Source organism: Erpetoichthys calabaricus, chromosome 5, assembly GCF_900747795.2.
Source record: "Erpetoichthys calabaricus chromosome 5, fErpCal1.3, whole genome shotgun sequence".
NCBI lineage: Eukaryota > Metazoa > Chordata > Cladistia > Polypteriformes > Polypteridae > Erpetoichthys > Erpetoichthys calabaricus.
The window spans coordinates 12,461,079-12,479,240 of record NC_041398.2 but is presented as its reverse complement, the minus strand read 5'-3'; the positions used below and the strand labels follow the sequence as shown (position 1 = coordinate 12,479,240).

General features: G+C 38.4%; 2 protein-coding genes and 1 long non-coding RNA gene across 25 annotated transcripts in view; 2 read left to right on the top strand and 1 right to left on the bottom strand.

The window, feature by feature from the left end:
* The window catches only part of LOC127527858 (uncharacterized), a 687,118-nt gene that overhangs the window by 327,431 nt on the left and 341,525 nt on the right, over positions 1-18,162 (bottom strand). The gene's annotated exons all lie outside the window — the stretch shown is intronic.
* The window catches only part of LOC114644514 (tripartite motif-containing protein 16-like), a 428,510-nt gene that overhangs the window by 68,940 nt on the left and 341,408 nt on the right, over positions 1-18,162 (top strand). For 4 of the 9 annotated variants that reach the window (XM_051927878.1, XM_051927884.1, XM_051927881.1 and 1 more), the window contains exons 2-4: positions 4,474-4,569; positions 11,578-11,811; positions 12,864-13,023. The exons of 4 other annotated variants lie outside the window; for them this stretch is intronic. In XM_051927878.1, coding sequence (XP_051783838.1) covers positions 4,474-4,569; positions 11,578-11,811; positions 12,864-13,023 — 490 coding nt within the window. Of the gene's footprint in view, positions 1-4,473; positions 4,570-11,577; positions 11,812-12,863; positions 13,024-15,663; positions 15,730-18,162 lie in introns of all 9 variants that reach the window. One more of the 9 variants, XM_051927882.1, reaches the window with a different exon arrangement.
* The window catches only part of LOC114643665 (tripartite motif-containing protein 16-like), a 484,979-nt gene that overhangs the window by 311,107 nt on the left and 155,710 nt on the right, over positions 1-18,162 (top strand). The window lies entirely within an intron of this gene.

Here is an 18,162-nt window from a genome sequence, read left to right as displayed (position 1 = left end):
TCGCGTTAATGTATCGTGATAAGTGGAAAGTCCTGCCGTTGTCTGTTCCTGCCTTCAGTTCTTTTGAATTTCTTTTGTGTCAATTAACTGGACTTATTCCTACTATCATTGCAACTGTCTACCGGCCCCCTAAACCAAATAATGACTTTGTGAACGACTTTGATGTTTTCCTTACACACTTATCTACTGTTTCATCAAACATAATACTTCTGGGGGATTTCAGTATACAAATGGATAATATCAATGTCCCTCTTACTAGAGACTTTTCATCCCGCCTTGAGAGTTTTGGATTCCAGCAGCACACTGATGTTCACACTCATTCTAAAGGACATATCTTGGACTTGATTTGCTGTTCTGGAGTTACCCGCTTGATTGTACTGCGGATGAACTCCACATAACTGATCATTTTCTTATTTCATTCATTGTTAAACTTGGACTTTCCAATACTAAGCTGTCCCGTCTCATGTCTTTCTGTAATATTAAGATTAACTTAGACTGTCTTTCCTCTAGTTTTGATTCCCTTATGGACATTCATAATTTCTTCACTCCTGAAGAACTGGTCTCACACTATAACACTGGACTCAGTGGTATTCTTAACTCTGTCTCTCCATTAAAACTAGATCTGTTTCTTTCTCTTTTTCTGCTCCCTGGTTCACGCCTGAACTTCCACTTTTGAAAGCCAAAGCCCGGCGACTTGAACGGTTATATAAAAAAACTGGACTCTTTGTTCACAAAGAGATGTACAAAAACCATAAACTTTATTACAAGGACTGTATTGGCCAAACTAAATCTAACTATTACACTCACATGATTTCTACCAATGAAGGAAACACCAAGTCATTGTTGTCACTACTTCAGAATATCACACAACCACAGGGCCAGATTAAGACCCTTAGATGTCCTAAGCACTCAGTAATTTTAGTGCCCCCTTACACTAGTGATTCAAAATATTAAAACAATAACAAACTAGAAAATTTAATTTTATTTCATTGTCGAAAACTCGAAATTAAACGAAACATACTTATAGTAAGAAAGAAAATAATATTTACTTTTGTACGCTTCATTTTATTTTTATCTTAATAATTTTCTCCTACTTTTTTTCCTTGCAAACTCTTTGATTAGATCTTCATAATCAATCTTACGTAACACATCTGCTTCTATACATAATACAGATAACTTTTTTACTAAGAAAGATTTAGTTACAAAATTTTCACGGAATATTCTTTAAACCTTATATTAAGAATGTGTGTAAAGGATTTGCTAAATAATGAACACAAAAGCTATAAATAAAATAAATAATGAAAATGGTAAAAATTCATGACAGTTAAAGTCGTATGGCAATGTAATGCTTAGAGCGGTTATATGCATTAAAAACTGATAAACTGCCGCCTCCATGTCGTAAACTGAACAGCTTTAATTGTTACAGTACCTAGGGGTCGTGAACATTGTCGCATCAAAATGAGACGAAGACCAAAATGTTCTTGAAAATCTCTAGTTTTTGATGAAGCAAACCAAATTCCAAAATATCAATTAGCGCAGACTTTGTTTCAGCTTTTCTGAAATTTTTTACATCTCATATTTAAGGATGTTTTAGGTCTCAAAGTGACTCCAAAGTGGCTTAAATGGCTACAAATATTAATTTTATCTGCCATTATTCTAAGCACTACAAATTATCCAATCTCCTGGCAAAACCTGTAGAAATTGACTTTAACCCCAAAATTGATTTAAAAATTTATTTTGTGCAGCACTGCTTTTTGATAAAGATCTGATCACGTTTTTATCATTACTTGAAGAGAAAATGGCATCAGAAATTTTACAAATTTTAACGTTTGGGGTCGATTTTAAAGGTTTTTTTAAAATGTACAGTGTTCATTTTGACATGAAAACTGTAGATTTATCATTTTTGATTATTTAATTTATTTATGGCTTTGGTGTCAATTTAGCAAATCTATTTATACATATTCTTAGTACAAGATTTGAAGAATATTTTCTGAAAATTTGTTAATAAATCTTTATTAGTCAAAAAGTTAAAACAATTTTTTCCAATACTAATCAGCTGTACAATTTTCACTTTTACACAATGTAAATGAATTTAAAAATATTCAAGAACAGAATTAAATAGACTTACCAGAATATTTTTTCCTCAAACTGGGACGATTTTTGTTTTTTGCTTGACACAGAAAATAACGCTTTCTACGCACTAGAAATTTATTTTAAGTTAAAAAACAGATAATTCACGAAACACAACAATTACGTGATAATCATTTTTAATCAACTATTAACTATTATTTAAAAATGTAAAAACATATTGTCAATTATTTTCACAATATTTTGACATAACATGGCGTTTAAGGGAATTGCCATGAAACGGGAATTCCCCATCGTAGATGGCACCAGTATGCAGAACGCACTGAGTAAGGCGCCATCTACCAACAGTGACGGCACAGGGAGGTACAGGGAGGCATTATTCATTTTTAGAAAGACGTTTAGAAAGACGCCTAAAAATTAATACAAAATATATTATTATCATTATTATTATTTTTATTATTATTATTATTTATGTTTGGTGTTGTCTGTTGATGTCGTCTGTCTGTATACTCTTGAATACGTACATCTTCAGTTGTCCTTATTTTAGAAATACATTTTATTTTTCGACTGTGACTTGTCCCTGGTGGAGTTTGCATGTTCTCATTGTCTTCATGTGGGTTTCCTCCTACAATCGAAAGACATGCAGTTTAGGTGGACTGGGGCTTTGGCACATTAGCTCTATTGTCTGTGTATTCAACCTCAATTTTCTTGTTTTTCCTCTCTTCTTAGTGAATCTGGAGTGGGGGCTCTCAAAAACATGGCCTGTTAAAGCCCACTGAGACACTCCTTGGGTGATTTGTGGATATCCAAGAAAAGAGAAATTGTCTTCTTTCCAGTGTGAGGTGCGCAGAGTGAAGAGTAAAGCAGACAGGCCTGTTCCTTGTGCTGCTCCAGTGTTGCTCACACAGTCCTTGAGTCTGCCTGACAGATAGTCCATCATCAGGACACCACAGGCTCACCCACCTGCACATCTCTGAGCTGACCCCTTAACAGAGATGGCTGGGTGGTCTTGAAGGCTCTTGTGAAACCAAAACACATAAACATAATAAACATCTCTCTATAATAAGAGACGAGACGAGACGTGATGTTTCTGAAGAGAATTTTTGGAAGTCCAGAGAGACCAAAGCAAGATCCACAAGATTGAGACTTTGGACATTTCAAAAGTCTGCAATAAATGATAGTAAAGATCGCATTCGTACAAACAAACTGAAATTATTACTCAGTGAAATAGCAGAACAGTGAAAAGAGATTGAATATATTGTTTGGATTGAAACTTTAAGTCAGAGACTTGTAGATCGTCTAATTCGTGTTACTATCACAGTAAAGTAGTGTTTCTTCCCAATGAAGAGCCCTCTCCACGAGAATTAAAAGATTTGTGGTTTGGTGAAAGTGAAATCCACGTACGCAGTCACACTTAGGTCACAGAGTGGAACAGACACACAGGAGATTTTAGAGACAAACGTTATTCAGACACTTCAAACAAACATAAGTCTCTTTCAGGAGTGAATCGAGCTCCGTGTGTAGTCGGAGGGGACAGTTCTGTCTCTCAATTAGAAGAAAAGAAAATCTTCCTGTCCATAGGGGTGCGCCTCGGGAGTGGGACCACCACAGGAGCAGAGGATGTCGGGGGGAGAAGAGAGACAAGGCAGTGAGACAAAAGGACAGGTGCTGTACAGGCTTTTAAATGTTTGAAGCGCCGCACGAACAAAACCTGCAGATGGGCGAGCGAAGTGAGCAGGGGGCAGAGCTCACTAGTTTAATTAAAAATAATAATCCATCACCTAAACAAAACACCTGAGGTAAGTAACATATAAAAATATCATTTCTGAGTTTAGAATTCCTTTAAGTTGCCTTCTTCCTGAATTCAACAGAATCATTTGTGTATTTCGGTATCTTACTTGACTCCAGAAAATGACAACGGCAGACAACGTCCTCACATGTCTGACTCAGGATATCAAATGGCCTTGTAGATCCTATAATTACTGACATGACGTGTTTAAGTCCTCCTGGCCTTTCACCAGTTTCTTTACTTTACACTCCAGTTTGTTTTTATTATTTTTGGTGTTGTGTGAACTTCACATTTCCCAGTTTGTTGATGTGATGTCCTCTATACGTCAAGAACTAACTCACACACCAGTGTGCCTTCAAACTGTCTTCTGTATTTGATGCACTCTTCAAACCCAAACTCAATCTTAGATCAATTAAATTAAACCTTTCTTTTAATCTTTATTGTCATTCCTGTTTGTTAAATCAAATCTAAGTTGTGTCATGAAATGTCAAACAAATGTGTTGTGAAAATATCAGGAGTCAGAAAGAGAAGAAGAAATCACAAAGTGAACGTGAATTCTGATCTGACCACGCGTGTCCTCTTGTGTGTCCAAACAGAAACAGCTGGGGGTGACACTGAGTGACATCAACAGGGGACTTGAGGAGAGAGAGAAGACACTGAAGGAGACGAGGAGGACGATGGAGGAGATGAAGGTGAGTGGAATAGGAAGACAACACTTCATATCAAAGAGAGGAGAAATAAAGGAGAACTAGAAGAGCAGCAGAGCTTCACTGGTGATGATGAGTAGGGACACGAGAAGGGAGAGTTAGAGAAGACGTTGTGTGGTGTCCTTCATGGCCTTTCACTGTTGACAGAATCCCAGGTGTTACTCAGTGGAGACTCAGACAGCATCACCCTAAAGTCCTCTGATATTCCATCAGCTGCTTAAAGGGGACTTAACTCTACTAACAGAAACTCACACTGAAGGTCGACGCTGATGTTCTGAATTAGATCAGCGGGCACAACGTCCATTAATGGTCTAAGTTGTTTTTATTTCAAAAATAGCTTTGCATACAATCAAGTTCAACTTATACAACAAATGACTTTCAAAGTCAAAATGAAAAATAAAAATCAGAAAGTTAAAACAGAAATCTAAACAAACAAAAAAATGCAAAAAACAACCAAACAGAATTCACACTGCAAACAAGAAAAAGAGAGAAGAGCCAAGAGGTGGAACAAAATTCATAATAATTTAGGAATATAAATAAATAAATAAATAGAAAGGCAGAATTTCCTTTTCCCCTGCTATGGTTGCCTATTTTAAAGTTTTATTAATTAGATCTTGCCATATTTTATAAAGGTTTTGAACAGATCTTCTATGTGAGAATTTCTTTTTCTTAAATGTGAAACATCAGTGACCCAGTGACTTATCACAGGTGGGCTGGGGGTCTTCAAGTTCAGCAGGACAAGTCCACAAGCTCACAATGTGGTCAAGGCAGTTACAGTCAATGTGTCCTCCTCCACTTTTGGCCCCTCTGGTAGCCCACCAACCACAGCTGTTAGTGAGTTAGGAGTGATTGTGACCCCACGGCTGTCTGATAAAACATTCAAACATTTTGGCCCTAAATGATGTTACTTTGTTGTCCTCACTAAACATGTGGCCCAGTGAGGCTGGAGCTCGATTGTCACACTCGCAGGTTGAATTCTTCCCAATTTTAAATGAGATTAATGTGATCGATGAAAGAGTCGAAGTCAGATGGTTGAATACGTCGCACATATGGAGCTGGAGTGTATTCTATGCATGACTGACTTCCACTTCTTTTCTGAGATATTCATTAAAAGGTCCTTTTCACACCGTATCCAAGGAGCCTTAAAGAGGAGATTCTTTGAAATGTTTTTATATGTTGATGAGATGTTGACTGACTCCTCAGGACTGATCAGGATTTCTTCTGGAAAAGAAATGGTTGGGAGGTGTGGAAAATTGGTTAGGTTTTTTGGGTAGATTTTTGTTGTCTGTAGCTTCTGTAAACTTTGCTAATAATATTGGAGCTAACTTAGTTGAAAACGTCTTTATAAAATTCCAATGGTTGCCATCAGGGCCTGATATTTTCCAACTTTGGAGTGAGTTTACAGCATCCAGAAGTTCTGAGAGTTTCAGAGGTTTGTCCAGTTCCTCTTCACTAAGAGTGTCCAATTGTTGTCTTTGTATTACATCAAAGAACTCCTCAGATTGTGTCTCATCTTCTTTAAACTGAGTAGAATATAAAGACTTATAGTACTTGCTAAATGTGTGAGTTATATGTTTAGGCTTCATTACTTTATCTCCAGTTGCGCTGTTAATTTCTGTTATTGCGTTGCAAACTTCCTGCTTGGTCATTGCCGGGCAAAGATCTGATTAGCCTTCTCTCCATGTTCACCGTAGTGATGTTACGATTTAAAGATGAGTTGTTCAGGTTCTTTTGTTATCAAGAGGTTACGTTCTGATTGGAGAGCCTGTCTTTTCCTGTACAATACCTCATTTTGAGAGATGGGATATTGTTGATTTATTCTGGAGATCGTAATGGTCTTCTCTTGTTCATTCTGGTATTTCTCAGTTTTATTAGACTCCATAACTTAAGGATCTCCACTGTTTGACTGAGTGCAGACTTTACATAACGTACACCTCCAAATATTTTACTTCAGCTTTCATATTTTATCACAAAGGACAGTAATGTTGTCCAGTGGTGGCATCTGATGAATCTCAGGTCCACTTTCCTCCATTCACTTTCCATGTGGAGTTTACCACTTCTTCCAGTATCTCAGTGGGTTTCTTCCAGTTATTCTAGATCTTCCACCACATCCTCACATTTCAGTTTGGTTAATTGGCAGAAACCCTCAATTAGCTTCCATTGTGATCACTAGTGTAGCTCTGAGCCTGTATTGAGCTGGCAGACTGTCTATGGTAGCACACTCTCCGATGCCCAGTTCTGCCAGGATTCATTTATGTGAAAGTTCTCATCCAGCAGACACAGAACTCTTCACACACATTTCTTTGCCCAGACAGACCAAACTTTTCCAACCTAATTTATTTAACACAGACTCACATTAAACAGACCAACACCATCGAGTGTACTAAAGTACTAAACACAGCCGGTCCATACCAGTGGGGTGTGTCTTTAGTTCAAAGAAAGAAGGTGGGGCACAATGTGTCACTCAACACTGTGTAGTCCAATCCAGACACAGAGGTGACAGCTGAAGAAGTAGAAGTGAAGGAGAGCCAACCTCACAAACCGACCTTCACTTTGGTTTATGTTTCTACACTCGTCTGCTTTTGTTGTTTCCTCCTAGAATTCCTGCTTTTTACTGATGCATGAAATCCCCTCTCTACACCCATGATAACTGTGACATTTTCAGTCAGGATTCCTTCCACTAGATGTTGTTCAAAGTCTTGTTTCATGTCTTTTTTGTTTATTTGTTTATGTTAATGTTGATTTGGTTGAGTATCTGCTTTATTCATTGCATTTGACCTTCTCTATAAGCTGACTTTCTTATGTTCCCTGTGGTTTGTGTGTGGCTCATACCAAGAGGTGGACCATCTGCCAGTCACCACCAGGAGCTTCCCTTCCGCCTTTTAAACCCAGAGGGTCTCCCACAGTTTCATTGTGAATGTGCTCTGTGATTTTGTCAAGTTCTTGTGTTCTTGTAGCTGCTCCTTATGCTTTTGTGATTTTCTTGGATTGTTCAGCCTGTGCTTTGTTTTTCAACAACTGTCTTTGGATTCTGTTTGGAAACTTTGTTTGTTTTGGATTGGCTTGTTTGGGTCAAAAGAGTGTCTGTGTATTTGGAATACAACTTTATGAAGAATAAATCTTTAATTATATAAAGATTCTATTTGGGCCATTTTCTATCTATCTATCTATCTATCTATCTATCTATCTGTCTGTCTGTCTGTCTGTCTGTCTGTCTGTCTGTCTGTCTGTCTGTCTGTCTGTCTGTCTATCTATCTATCTATCTATCTATCTATCTATCTATCTATCTATCTATCTATCTATCTATCTATCTATCGTCCTCAGCCTTAATGTGGCATAGGCTGAACTTCTGATTACTTTGTCACTACTGCTCCACAGCTTTTTACCAAAATCTTTAAATTGTTCTGCAGTGCTGGTTGTCTGATTCATCCTCTTATAATTTTTAATTTAGAACTGGACACATGTGACAATGACAACTGGATCCTTCCTTCCCTACTCCAGCCAGGAGCCTATCCACCCAACCAGGGAGGTTTTCCACATGTGCACCAAAAGGCAAAACACCATATGAAACTCTCAGTATTTGGTGTAAAGCTTCATCTAAATTCCCTAATAATAAACCTCGTATTATCATTTCTTCCTCATTCTAGTGGCTGGTTAGGAGGTGACCTTTTAGGTCTTCTCTTCCTTACCTTCTATTACCGAGTTATCCGAGTCACTGTCCAGATGTGCAAAGTTCTGAAAACAGCAGAACTCCTCCAGCTTTGGGGTTGGTGATCCTGGACAGCAGGCACCTTTTACCTCACATTTACTTCCCACATAGAACACCCCACCAGGTGTCATCATACAAGTATGAGTCATAGTTACAATAGCAAATTCATTATTAATAATGCAAAGTTCATAAATGAAGTAGAAATACATCAAACATGGAAATAAAGACACAACTCTGAGCTTTACAATTCACCAGAGATGGAAGAAGGTAAATATGCAAAGAGTTCATGAAATTAAATTAAATCAGAAGCCCCTTGACCAACACCTAGACCGTCTTGTTTAATATCTCCATCTCACAGGTCTGACATGGTGACATCTGACACCTTAAAGTAGAATACAACTAATATACACAAGTCTCTGGTCCAGAAATACTTTTATTTTAACACAATTACCTTCTCACCAAGGTTATTATAGTTTTGCCTTTTTATGTTAGTTTTTATTTCTATATTTTTTCTGACCTTACTTGGAAATTCAGTTTAGTTTTAGTTTTCCTTCATCATGTATTTTTAGTTTTAGTTTTGTTTTTATTTCACAAAGACATTTCTATTTTATTTTTATATATATTAGTTTCAGTTTTAGTTTTAGTAATTATGGCATGGAGCGCCTACAGAGTTAGTTTTGTGTCACAATCAGACAGAACTGTACACTTAACAGGTTTGGATACGAGTTTAATGTTAGTGGAAGCTTACTACACTGCCTGGTTTACTATCTGGTTTTCTTTTTGTCTGATTAAAACAAACATAATCAAAACTAGACACTGAATATGAACAATTTTACACAATTTTATCATTTTAAAAATATTTTCTCATGTAAATCACAGGGGCTTAGGAAGAACAGGGTTCTTAGACTTGAATGAGTGTGCAGACCCCACTTAGCTGTACTGAGTGAAACAAAGAACAACAAGCACGTAGTGTGAAGGTTAGGGGCAGTGAGTCTTGAATAGACCACCATAAAGGACAATAAACCATAATGAGCAGAGCAAGAGCAGGTAATTGGAGTACGGACAGACATAAAACAACAGAGATCTCAGAGAGTCTGAGATTAAGAACAACATATACATTATCTAAACATGTTTATCCAGAGTAGGATTGCAGGAAATCTGGAGTCTACCTCAGCAGGTTTGGATGTAAGGCAGGAAAAATCCCTGGTATGCAATACGTATGATATGGCTGATGTTAAGAACAAAAAGAATATGATATTTCAACTATCTATTTAGAGAGAGAGAAAAAAACATTGAAAAAAGAGAGACAAATATTTTAAAATATTTTATAATTCTGCTAATGTATCACTTTCACAATATCAGGTATTTTGAGTTGTGAATATGAACTAAAAAAGATAAATTAATAAATATGGAATAAATACAAAAACCCATTAGTATGTTTAGTTTTTCATCACTTGTCAGACTGTCTACCTTTGTTTGTATCGCTTTGTTGTTAAACGATGTTTTTAAAGCAAAAGTGACTGGTCAGCAACAATATGCTGATCTTGTATGATGACCTTGTCAGTCTCTTGATCAGTGCCATTTCATTTTCAAAAACCGGGCGTGCTCTCCCCTCGATTGTCTTGTATACTCAGATATGGGGATGGACATTTGAGGAGTAAACCGCAAGACAATAATTATATTTTCATATTATGTACATTAAGGAACCATCAACAACAAATCAAATTAATAATTTATTGAACAATTATTATAAAAGTAAAGTTGAATAAATCGGACTCTGCAGCTGCATGAATAAAAAAAATAAATCGAGTATGTGTTTAAGTAAAGTACCACTTCCGGGTGATGAATTTGGCCCAAAAGTTAATACAGATCTATAATTGTGGTGTAACAACCACATGCCGAATTTCATCCATCTATGTAGTTTCGTTTTTGAGTTATCGTGTTTATACACACACACACACACACACGCACACACACACACACACACACACACACACACACACACACACACACACACACACACACGCATGCGCACGTACACACAATTCCAAAAAACAATATTGTTGGACACATGTTAGTCTGTAACGTCAAGATTCATCAAAATATTTTGGTCGAATTTGTTTATGATTACTATACTTTCTCTATACTTCGTATATGAGAAAGTTAAAACGATTTCTCCAGTGCGAAGTGGCAGGGGAACTGCTATCAACAAAAACAGACACCTGAGAAATAAACTGAAATGTTACTCACTCGTGATTTTTCTGTCCATATGGTAAATGTTTTGTTGACAAGCACTTTCTGATTTCAGCCGTTTGAATTACATCTTGATATACAACAAGCGCAAAGAAAGGCGGCACGCAAATCACTTTCTATTTGTCACGCTTTACGCACCCGCACTCAGCTTGCTCTGTCACCGCAAATACTGTGTGAACAGCCGCCCTCCGTCACCAGCCGTCATTCACTGGATGAATATAAGCGGGCGGCTCGTGGTGGTTGACTTTCTGTTTAAGAGTTAAAACTTACAAGGGTTAAAGTCTAACGGCAAGAATATTCAAAGAAAACTAAAAATATTTTAGTTAATTATTATTTTATTTCAGTTAGTCTTTCCAACTACTTTAATAGTTTAATTTAGTTTTAGTTTATCATTTCAGTTTTGTTAATTATTTGATATCAGTTTACGAAAATGTTTTTTTAATAATAGTTTCAGTTTTGATTTTAGTTTTCGTTAACTATAATAACCTTGCTTCTCACACACAAGTTAACTCCTCTTTATAAATTCTTCTTCTTCTTCTTCTTCTTCTTCTTCTTCTTCTTCTTCTTCTTCTTCTTCTTCTTCTTCTTCTTCTTTATTTCTGGTGTATGTTGTCCTACTTCACTCCTAATCTCAGGCTGAGCAGGAGATGCCATTTTTAAAGCCAGACTTTTATACAAACTCGAAGGTAAAATGGAGTCCTCACAAGGCAGTAGAGTTGTCCCCACCAACTCCTGCCAATGGCTCTCAAGATCTTTCAGAAGGAAGCCTTTCATGACTGAGTATCTAATAAAGTCCTGCAGTTTCCTTAATAGCAGCATCAGCAGAGTGATGATGTTACTTGGCATAATGGAGGGAACATATTGTATGGGAGTCAGTCTGTAACTGACCTTCCTTTGGCAAATAAAGTACCACCAGCCACTCCAGCCAATTCAAACTGTCCACCACAACATCAAAATAACAACAATTGTGCCTCATGATTTGTTATTCTTATCAGGTGACTCAATTCTAAATCTTTAATCTATTTATTCAGATGTCTGTGGTAAGAGAGGTGGAAGAAAATGAGAAGAGCTTCACTTCTCTGATGCGGTGCATTGAGGAAGCTCACAGGAAACTGACTGAGAGGATCAGAGAACAAGAAAAGAGAGAAATGGAGAAGGCTGAAGGAGTCATGGAGCAACTGGAGAAGGAGATCGAGGAGCTGAAGAGGAGAGAAGCTGAGCTGAAGGAGCTTTCAGAGACCAAGGACCATCTCCACTTCTTGCAGGTGAGAGCGACACTTCACAGGGAGTCTGATCAGACTGGGGTGTGTGGGACCTCAGAACATTTAGAGAGAAACTGAAAAGGTCTGAGGAGTTTGTACAACATGACAAGAACAGGCAATTCAGCCAAACACAGATCATCTTTTCATATTTCCTTAACATTTCAAATATTCTTTTTATAAATATCTCAAAGTTGTTTACTTCGTGTACATGACAGACAGATGAATCTACAGCTGTCTGTGTGAAAAAGTGAAATTTTCATGAAGTGTAAAAGATGACATCTAATAAAGGATGGTGCCAACTCTTTTGCTAGGCCACCTTCTGATGCCTCCATCCTTAAACTGATGAGATTCAAATCCTTCACCATTTCCTCACAGCTCAGACCCCACAGTCCAGTCTCGTCTCTCATCTTTCATCTTTCTCGTGTGTTTTTCTCTCACACTCCACACAATAGTCCTGATGTCGACTGTGTTTCACAGATGTAAGGGAGATTCTCTTCTTGATTTACACTCCACACATAGTGGTTGCTAAATAATTCAGCTTCTCTCTTTTGTATGGTTGATGATGATGATGATGAAGACACAAAGGCTCCCAGGATTTCCTCACAAGTCACACTTCTGAGCTCCAGACCTTCAATTGTATAATCATATTAAAGAGCTTTCTCCCTACATATGTTAGTCTTTACATTTAATTTAATTTAATTTAATTTAATTTTGTCTCAGAACCGCAAAAAGCCCAAAGCCTTGTTTTCTGTGCAAAGTCAATTCTGGACCCACCTGCCCCCTCAATCTCTTTATCGTGACTCGCCTCTCATGGAGTCCTGTGTGAAAAGCTGCATTGATAGTTAAGGTCGATAATTTCTAATACTCCAGTACACTCCACCAAATATTCTCTCATAAATAACCAACAAGTCAATGGCAGACGTTCTCACCATCTAAACCCACACTGACTGCCCACCACACTGATCCTTAATTCATAAGAGCCCCCTCTTATCAGCATTACTTACTTTTTAATGTCTCCTTTCTGAAATCTCGTCCCCTCTTCTCTCCTGATTCAGACTTTCTCCTCTCACTGTGTCCTTCCTGCTTATGGAGACTCGCTGAGCTTCACTGTCACCGCTGATTTCTCATCTGAGGACCTGAGAAAGGAGCTGTCAGGTCTGACAAAGAGTCTGGAGAAGATCAGCCAGGGGAACATCATGACAAGGACTCCATCAGGTACAGCGTCTGGTGACATTGTGTTTGTTGTTGAAGTCCATGAGGATGACCAGAGTGACAACAAGAGGACACTGAAGAAGGCCTGCTCTTTAACATTTATCTGTCATCCTTTGCTGTTTATTATTTTTTACTATATAGTGCCTTTCACAGTCATTAGCTGAGTGATAACAAACTCTCTAAATAATCAGCTGTTCTTAATCAGAAGTTTTGGAATTTTAACTTGAAATGTTATACTCCTTATACTTATTCCACATATTCTCTTAAAATGTACTTTTTTCACTTAACTTTGAGATTTGTTTTATTTCCTTTGCTTTGCTCACCTTAAGATTAATGAACAGAAATGTGTTTTAAATGGCTAAGCCGGCTCAGAGCACAAATTAATTGTTTATTTGAGAACAGAGAAGACATTAATGGAATCAAATTGAGCTCAGCGTCAGTGCTTTATAATATCAGAACATCTCAATCTGCTCCTGCTGTCTTCGCTGTCCATTACATTCTGCTGGATGGAGTCCATGTTAAAAGTTCACGTTCATCCATTTTCAGCTGTGCTCCCCCTGGGCTCTCGTGTTTTATATTCCTGCTGTTGTTTGCTCAGAAGTCGTGTCTCCTACCGACATTTAAAAGGATTTTACTCACCAAAAGCCTTTTTTTGATATATTTTGGCGGTGAAGGTAAGCAAATTGGAGGACTACATAAGAACTCTGACTACTTGAGGACCACCTGAACATTTCAGTGAGTGCAGCCTCAGAGTAAAACACACTTTATAAATTATGAATTACGTACGTTTACACATAAAGACAGCAATTTGTTTAAACACAAACTAAGGTCAAGCAGCCAAGAGCACAGGGTCCATCCCGGCCGTCCACCACATTAGACATATACTGTATGTGTGTATTGTGAAAATAAGCAGAGAGAGTGGGCACAAAGAGTTGGGGTACCACCCTGAAATACCCCGTTTAATGATGAAGATGAAATAAAAATCACAAAGATGGAGCATAATGATGACGTCTGCTAGAATCAAAGGCTGTCAAGATAAAGTCACTTGTGAGTCGGAGCTCCGTCTTCCTCAGTCACAGATCTGTAATGAACATCCACTTCTGGTGACATTTTATAGTGGTGTCACAGAAGAGGCAGAGCTTAATTAGCGTGCTATGGAAGTGACGTCACTCATCTTGTGGCCTGTGAAGACACTGAAGTGATGACATTAGTAGGAGCACCACCCTCTCGACTCAGGGTGGGATTTCTTAACTAGATGGAGCTCTGAAGATGTCCCCAACTGTACCTGCTTGTCACTATTTATAAAATACAAAACATTTATGACATTGTATGTCAGGACAAATACCATGTCACGGGGTTCAAGGGACCCTCTGTAGACCTCTGTGATCAGATTTTGGTGATGAGTAAAGAAGAGCAAAGAGATGAAGCCATTTGTGAAGCTCTGAGTGGTCCCAGCAGCACAGTGGCCTGAAGTATTGGGAAATATAAGACGTTTGGATCCACCAGGACACTTTCTACAGATGGCCAGTCTGAGTAACTGGGAAGGAAGGGCCTTGGCCAGAGATTTGACCAAAAACCCTAATGGTCACTACAACAGAACCTCAGACGTACTCTGCTGAGATGAGAGAAACTGTAGGAGGGACGGCCATCTCAGCAGCGCTCCACAAATCAAGTGTTTATGGTGCAGTGGCCAGTCAGAAGATACTCTCAAGTAAAAGACAAATGATAGCCTGAGAGCATCAAGGGAAAGATTCAATGATCTGATGAGACAAACATTGATCTCTTTAGACAGAAGACCAAGCAGGATGTCTGGATAGGACCAGGCACTGCTCACCACCCGCCTAATGCCATCTCTACAGTGAAGATGGTGGTGACAGCATACAGGCTATGGGGACAAAGAGACAGGTTAGAACTGAGGGGAGGAGAAGTGCAGTCAAATACTGAGAGGACCTTAAAGAAAATCTGTGACCTCAGACTGGACTATGGATCAACAACCTGAAGACCACAGCCAAGACAACTCTGGAGTGGCTTTGTGACAAGTCTGAGTGTCCTTGAGTGACCAGACTGAGACCCCACAGAACAGGAGAGACCTGAAGATGGCAGTTCACAGACGCTTACCTTGGAATCTAACGGAGTTTGCGAGGATCTGCCAGGAAGAATGGGATCAACTGGCCAAATACAGGAGGGCGAAACTTGTAGTGACACTTAGTCATGAAGACCACCAAAGGGGCTTCCACAAAGACCTGAATTAAGAGTCTGAATACTTCTAGGAAGGAGACGTTTCAGTTTTGATTTGTAATAAATGTGCAGACCTTTCTGAAGACCTGCGCTCACTTTGTCATTATGGTTACTGAGTGTAGACTGATGAGCACAAAGGCACATTAATCCATTTAAAATTAAATCAACAACACGGTAAAGTGTGCAGAAAGTGAGGGGTCTCAATACTCTCTGACTCCCTGTATATTTATTATTAATATCAATATTCAGATCGACATTTGGCCTAATTTGCCAGCCCTTGTATATTTTATAAATGTTTTATTTGAACTCCTCTGCATTTGTAATACGTGTTTAAGAACTAAACTAAGATCCCACAATGCCATCTTCACAGTTTCCATTCTTCTTCTCTTTTCTTTTTATTTTCAGGTCATGAAGCTCCAGTTTTCACCCTCCAGCCTCCTGAACCTCAGAGCAGAGACGACTTTTTAAAATGTGAGTTTGTGCTTTGACTGAATGGATCATCACAATAAAAATCATTGAAGTTTTAATAGAGCAGGACAGGCTTAGGATATGAAAGTCTGAGTGTTGTGTGACTGAGGGGCTGAGAGTGATGGGGGTCCTGTGACTGGTGCATTATGGGATAGAGAGACTCAGGCAGTGAATCACCAAAGCTGTCTGTTGAACCCGAGTCTTGATGTGTCAGAAATGTTTAAAAAGGGAAAAGAAAAATCCATGTCATGGGGTGCACTTACTTTTTCACACAACTGTATATACAGACAGAGCATTAGTTTAAAAATGAAGCTCAATTGTATGTGAAATAAGTTAAAGCTGGTCCTTAGAAGTTCAAAGACCCCACTGGACTGTGGTGACATCTCAAGCTGACTGATTCCTCTAATGAGTGTCACCGGGGTCTTCAGTCACTCAGTCAAGTCTTCACTCTGCTGTGTTGTGTCCTTGTGTGCCTCACACTAAACAAGGACAAGAGAAGAGGAGGAGATGAAGAAGGTCACAGCCAAGGGTGGTAAAGGTGAAGACTACAAGACCACCTCCACAGAGCTTTATGTCCCAGTGAATACAGCTGCTAATATTCTCAAGATGTTTGAGGGTCCACAGGACTGTAGCCCACCTCCCTGATGAGACCACCAGAGTAAAGCTGACCTCCGACTGAACAGAAGGAGAGTTTAAATGGTGGAGAAAATGCAGTGTGGTGTGGTGGTGAAGACTTTGGAGTTCAAACCCTGAGGTTGTGGGTTCAAATCCCACTACTGACACCACTGTGTGACCTCAGCAAGTCACTTCACCTGCCTGGGCTCTGATTGGACAACGAAAAGAAAAGGAAATAATGGAATATGAGATGATGGGAGTCACCTTGGATAAGAATGACAGTCAAATAATAAAAAGAGATGACAGGAAACACACGAAAGAAAGAAAGAGAGACAATGACAGATGGGAAAGGCACTATATAATAGATAGATAGATAGATAGATAGATAGATAGATAGATAGATAGATAGATAGATAGATAGATAGATAGATAGATAGATAGATAGATAGATAGATAGATAGATTATAAATAGTAAATTCTGATTGCAGCTTTTACACAAATAATTGATGTGGTTGTGAAGTGTGACAGTGGATTGATTTTAAATTTAAGAGGTGGACTGTGACAATAAAACATGTCATTTAATAAAGCCAGCGGTCAGTGTGGACAGTTCATTAGTCCTTTGACTTCAGTGGTGACCTTATGTTGTTTCTTATCATTTCTGACGACTCAGATGACTTTCAGATGACTGACTTGCCTGCCTTTCTCTTTGTTGTCTGTTGTTATTTTTGTTTTTTACGTTGTCTAAATTCCATTACTTGCCACTAACACTATTTTCTTGTCCCCTTTCACTTCATTTCCTTTTTCTTTTCAGTGTCTTAGCTTTGAGCACACACACACAGTCTGTCACATTGCTAATTCACTGTCACCCGTCACCATTTCACCACCGTGACACTTTTTATTTTTTTCCCCTTTTTATCCCCACCTTTAATTCTATTTTTGAGGTCTTTACCTTTTTTAAGGCCATTTGTTTCCTTGTCCTTCTTTAATCCTCCTTTCTTCCACTCCTTCCTTTTCACATTTCTGTATAATGTCTGTATTGTTATTTTCCTGTTATGAATCCCCAGTTCATTCCTCCACCACCACATATTTTCTTTTATTATTTTGATCATTTTCCATTCCCTTCTTGTCATTTTTACATTTAACTCCTTCCCTACTAACCATACAACACTCCTTCTTTTGTCATCCCCCTCTTTTCTTGTCCTCCCTTTCCATTCCTTTAACCCCTCATTCCACACATCTTGTGTCTTTTTGCAGTTCCTAAACACATGCTCTGGTGTTTCCACCTCTCAGCAGTTCTCCCTCGGACATATTGAACTTTTCGTGACTCTCCTTTTGTACATGGCCGCCTACGTCGGTAGGATTTCATGTCATGTCACCCACCGGAGGTCTTTGTGTTTATTTGTTAATTCTTTGTCTTCATTTTGCTGCCACACTTTTCTTGTTTGCTCTTCAGTGAGCTTTTGGATTTTTAGTACCGTTTCGTCTTTTCCTTTATATTTTTTTAGGTCTTTTTTCTTTTCCTAAATTTTGGGATCTCCTTCCTCCCATGAATATCTTTTAACAAATGTTACTATTGTTTTATTATTTTTTGTCATATTAAATGCAATGGGCCTGCTATTTGTCATTTTTAATAATTTTGCTTTTCTCAGTTCTGTGCCTAGCAGATATCTGATCATGTCCGCTAATCTCCCCGTTTTATTTAACGCCATATTAACAACAGTTGCTGTGTGTCTTAAAGCCAACTCCCTTTCTATATTCAGATCCTCTTTCCCTCCATTTTCTCTCCTTTTCTTTACCTTCCTCTTTGCCAGTTTTTCACAT